General features: G+C 34.8%; 1 protein-coding gene across 2 annotated transcripts; it reads right to left on the minus strand.

Moving 5' to 3' along the window:
• Positions 1-2,328: 2,328 nt before the first annotated feature.
• Positions 2,329-5,396, minus strand: LOC115701381 (fasciclin-like arabinogalactan protein 15). Of its 2 annotated transcripts, none has more exons than XM_030629163.2 (2): positions 3,685-5,396; positions 2,329-2,882 (listed from the first exon to the last, which is right to left on the minus strand). In XM_030629163.2, exons 1-2 carry the CDS (start codon positions 5,003-5,005, stop codon positions 2,818-2,820), a joined length of 1,386 nt encoding a protein of 461 aa, XP_030485023.1. In that variant the 5' UTR covers positions 5,006-5,396; the 3' UTR covers positions 2,329-2,817. The 2 variants fall into 2 exon arrangements, with proteins under 2 accessions (XP_030485023.1, XP_060958506.1); XM_061102523.1 differs by lacking the exon at positions 2,329-2,882 and adding an exon at positions 3,484-3,592 and having other exon boundaries at positions 3,624-5,234.
• Between the last annotated feature and the right edge of the window lie 243 nt (positions 5,397-5,639).

The following is a 5,639-nucleotide window of genomic DNA, read 5'->3' on the forward strand; positions in this document are numbered from 1 at the left end:
CAGTTTGACCAAAATCGAGTTCATATTATTATTGTGTGTGTCTCATTTTACAAATATAGAGTTTTATTATTTAACAAAGATAGAGCCATAGAGGAACATATTAATAATTTTTGTATGCTTCAAAATTGTATTTTTTTAAATAATAATAAAATAAATATATTAAAATACAAATTAACTGTCTTTTAAAAACAAAACAAAATACTACAATATATAAGCCAAATAAGATTATTAAAATATTTATGATGTATTTCACTTATGTAATTCTTATAAGAAAATAAGTCATTAATTTATTGGTTTAATATTTGTGAAAAGGAGAAAGAATATGCCAGGTTCTTTTTTTTAATAATAATAATAATAATAATAATAATAATAAGGTGAGTATTTAAATTTAGAACTGTAACTTACAAACACTAATGTGGTGGATTGCTCGGGATCATAAGGGGTTATTCTTGGATGCGCTGGCGGTTAAAACTTATGGTCAATCCGACCCGTTTTTGGCTGAAGCTATGGCGTTGAAGGAGGCGTTCAGTTGGGTGAAGGGAATGTGGGTTGAGGGGAGTGTGCCTGCTGGTGTGGTTGTGGAGTCGGACTCGCTGCTGCCGGTGCAAGCCGTGCAACAGAAGAAGCAGTTTTTGTCTCCGGTGGGGCTTTTGATTTCGGATTGTGTTGCTCTTATGCAATCCTCTCTTTTATTTCTTATTTCAATTAATTAATTTGTTAAACGGTCTGGGAATCAGGCGACTAACTTTTTAGCTCGTTCTTCTGGTTCTATTCCTAGCTGTGTTTCTCGCTAGGGTTCTGTCCCTGTTGGTCTGGAAACTATCTTAGTAGCTGATTTGATTTAATAAAATTTAATTTTTTGGCTGAAAAAAAAAACCCCAAATTTAAATAATACAATTCTTTTTTATACTTATATATTTGTTTCTGTTAAATATTTAAAAGATACTAATTTAGGTTTAAGAATATATACTAAATATTATTTATTTTTGTTTCCAATAAGTCTACTAGTCTAGTGGTGCAATTGACCCCATTACTGGACCCTACGTGTGTGGTTATATATATATATATATATATATGGCTATTGTGTTACTATCAGTGTTGCTGGTTGCTACTCTCTTTTCTTCTACAACTACTCTCATTGAGATTTTAATCATAAATGAAGATCCATACATACATACATACATACATGCATATATATATATATATACTAGATGAGAGTTACGTGGCGAACCACGTAAATATTAGTTTTATATAAGTTTTAGTGGTTTTTGTTTAAGAATCCAGTAACTTGAGCAACGACAACAACAATGGTAGATAGATCTATTTAAGTTTTTCATATTTGTAAAGATTATAAATCTAAACTTTTAATTTTCTTGATTTGAGATTTTGAATTGTTCTGATTTATTTGTTATATATGGCTATTGTGTTACTATCAGTGTTGCTGGTTGCTACTCTCTTTTCTTCTACAACTACTCTCATTGAGATTTTAATCATAAATGAAGATCCATACATACATACATACATGCATATATATATATATATATATATATATATAAACTGTCGGTGACCCCAAAAGAAAATGCAAAAAACAAAGTTTTATAGGTGGAAGCATATATAGAGACATACATTAGAACCATCACACTTAGAACTTTTTCAAGGCCAGCTTTGCAATATATAAATTTGGAAAATTATTAGGTAGGGACATTATTTATTTGTATGATAGGGGTGTTTTTTCTTTTTGGCATCTCAAATTTCTAATAACATAGTTATTTTCCAAAGAATTATTTCTGTAAATTTTAAAAATTTAAAACAGTCCGTGCATATTTTCTTTAAAATTGTGTGTAATAATTATTTTAAACTTATTTTTCACGTCATAAATTATTTAAAATAAAATGTTTAGTTACAATATACAACATGATATAATGAAAAATTGGGAAATAATTTTAAGTAACACTACAAAAGTAATTATGCTAAGAATCTCCAATTAAATATTATTGAACATTATTCATCAAGTAACGTGGGAATTTAATGGGAGAGAAAAGAGTATTGATAATTGGTTTTAATTAAGTTCAACTTTCTTAATCTTATTTATAACAATGACAAAGAATAACACCACCCCATGAAAGACCACCATCATCAACTTATTACAAATTAATAACTCATCTAACTACCACTTTTATTCTAATTCACACCACAACAACTCCATATTTCAATGAAGCCACAAAGACAAACAACCAAACACAAATATTATAAATATAGAAATAATAATAAGTAATAATAATCTAATTTGATTCTCAATCAAAAATGGAGGACAAAGAACACAGCCTATGATTGTGAATTTATAATATGATATTTCAGAGAAGTTGTTTATTAAGATATACAATAGAGATGGCAAACATAAAATAATTATTTTAAAAAAAATGATATGGAAGTAATTACAGTATTTTCTTATGACAAAAACAACAGTAACACTTGTTTTTTACTCTTTTTCTGTAAGGACTATAAAGTGAAGAAAAAAAATTCTTCAAAGCAAAAGCTCTCTTCTTTTCTCTTTATATAATCTTCTTCCATGGTGGTAGTGGTAGTAGTAGGCAGGGCCACTCTACACTGCATATATATACATATATATATATACACACAGCAAAGCTCTTGTTCACAGCTAAAAAGGGGAAGATCAAGTATTTGAATCAAAATTACACAAACAAAGAAAAGGGCAATTTTTTTTTTTAATCTTTTACCATTTATGAATTGTTTATACAAAGACATTTTTGTTTTTCCCTGTTTTGAGTATTTAAAAATGAAGAGAAACTTTTTTCTTTATTGACATGAAGATGATACACCAAAAACACCCAGCACATTGCAGGCCACTTCCATCAACTTTCCTGCAATAAGGTAAAAAATAGCAGAGAGTTAGAACAAGTCAACCCAAACGAGAAAGATTAAAACATAAAACAAATATATATATATATATATTAAATATATTAAGGCCAATGATTTTTGCAGTGTTTTTATTTTGGCTTTACTCAAAAAGATTGCCTTAAATAACCCACATACAAAAAATCAAGGTCAGCTAATAAAATATGCTAGAAGAAGAAGACAGACCAAATCATGCCAGCTAATTTGTTTAAATTTTAATATGATTGAGAGGAGAATGTGAAAAGGGATGGTGGCGAATATAATAATTAATATTATACAAATTGCTTTGATGGGCATCTAAGGTTTTTGGTGGTGGGAGAAAAAAACCAAACCTAATCTCAGCACACAGCTGGGGCAAAGCTGGACTCTTTTGGGGAAAACACCTTGGTTTAGGTATATTTTTTAGTCACATGGACTCGGTGGCAAAATATACATTAGTGGGACATAGACAGGCATAGCTTTTTTATTTTGCTTTTCTTGCCTTAAACGACAGCGTTTTTAGAAGACAGTGCAGCCCGTGATATCATTTATAATCTTTATTTTATTTTCACTTCTTCAGTTCTCACCGACCATCACCATTCCCAAGTCCATTTAAAAAAGTTTTCATCTTTGATCAAAGACACAATCATAGTAATACAGAAACTAAATCTAAACTACCCATGATGATGATATGATACTAATCAATCCTGTTCACTGTTTCATTGAACATAATTAATTAAGATTAACCAAAACAAATGAAAATAAAATACTATGAGATTAGAACAGTACCTCTTCTGGTGGGCTTGGTGACAACCTTAACAAGAGGAGTTGTTTTCTTCTCCGAATTGGGGTCCTCGTTAGGTGGGAAAAGAACCCCATCAATGCCCTGAACTGAAATCCGGCCATCGGTATAGATATCTGGGTCGAAAAGGTAAGCCTGGCTATCGCCATGGCCGAATTTCACCGAACCATCAGCTTCTTGAGCCATGACCTTATGGGGTAGCCTCAAGGTATCGTAACGAACCTTCCCAAATCGCCTAACTGCATTGTACATACTCTCTTCGGTTTGGTACTCTGGTATGATGTGGTAGTACACAATCTGTTCCGGTGCCCCAGGCTCGCTAAGCTGGTCCGTAGTCAGTTTAGCCATGGCCTCGTCGTTCGGGGCTAAAACCGTAATTACATAACCTTCTGATACGAGCCGACCCATCTCGGTGGCCAGAGACGTTAGATTAACTAAAATATCAGCCATTTCGTTGTACCCACCGTAATGCACGAGGGTTTGGATAAAGTCCTTGACTTGAGCCATTCCGTCGAAGTGGCCACGTGGCCCACCTGGTCCCGGAGCCGGAGCTGGAGCTAGAGATGGACCTGGAGCCAAAGCGTCGTAGATTGGAAGAACTGGGGGTGCGCCAGCCGGAACAGGGGCAACTGGCTTTTTTAACCTGTGGGTTCTGGGATCAACTACCGGCGCACCTTCCGGCAATACCGCGGAGATTGATCGGAGACTTCTTCTTCTGTTGAAATCTTCTTGAACTGAACGTGGGATTAGAAGACTTTCGATTCCGTGGATTACACCGTCGGGTCTCACTACGTCGTCGGGACGGACTATCTCGGCCGAGTCGATAACCTTTTGGCCGGAGTTTTTGCTCGTTAAATGAACGCGGTCGTTCCAAAGAGTTTTGTGTCTAACCGGAACGGAATCGGAGGCGGGCCACTCGCCGGAGCCGATACGTTTGGGGATAATGTGGAACATTAAGAGTGTCTGGAGAGACCTTACGTTCCCGGGTTCGAGCAGGAATCGCTTGAATTCAGGGTCGAGTTGGCGTTCTAGAGCTTCGTTTCTCGGGGCGAAAATGGTGATGTTGTGTTTACCGACGGCCTCTTCTAAGGTCTGTAGCAAAAGGGCTTTCTCGACTAACTCGGCCAACTCAGTATAATGCGAGTCGAGAAGCGCAACCAGAACCGAGTTAGAATTAATCTGACCAGAACCGGAAGAAGTAGAATTACTTTTCTGAGATGGGTTGTTGGGCAATGCAGCGAAAGAGTTAGTAAAGGAACAAAGAATAAAGAATAATAAGAAGGAGACGCCATAGCCATGAGTATCCATGGCGCTCACAAATAATAAAATCCCTCTGCAAATGAAATGAAATGAAATAAAGTTTCGATTTTTTCTTCTTTGATTTTAGAGTTTGGAGATTCTTCTCTGTTCTGAGAGAGAACAAAACGAAGAAAAGAGCTGAGAAGAAGTGATGGTATTAAGGTGGAAGAAGAGAAAAGGAAAGTTAGAGAGAGAAAGAAGAAGAAGTAGAAGACTTTTTCGAGAGAGGGACTACTGTGTTGTGAGTTTTAGTGTTAGCTTTGGAAGACAGCCTGTATATGGGGACCACACGGCGGCTTCCTTTGCTTCACTCAACTCTAAGCCTAAGCCGTTTATTTGGCTTACTTTCACTCTACCCTTTTCTACTTCCATTTCATTTAAAAATATGTATTTTATTTCACTTTACCAACTTGGAAGATGGCATTGCTACCTATTTTATAGTTTGAGTAAAGAAAATTAAAAAGCAAAAATGGTTAGAAAAGGTATATGAGTATATTTCTAGAACATTGAAAATGAAAGGGAACATAAAAAATGACTGAGGTGGGAAGGAGGATGGAGTAGAAAAAAAAAACTGAGGTGGGAAGGAGGATGGAGTAGAAAAAAATGTTCTATGAGTTTCACTTTCTCCTTTATTAAAAAAAAA

Source organism: Cannabis sativa, chromosome 8 (genome assembly GCF_029168945.1).
Source record: "Cannabis sativa cultivar Pink pepper isolate KNU-18-1 chromosome 8, ASM2916894v1, whole genome shotgun sequence".
NCBI classification, from domain to species: domain Eukaryota; kingdom Viridiplantae; phylum Streptophyta; class Magnoliopsida; order Rosales; family Cannabaceae; genus Cannabis; species Cannabis sativa.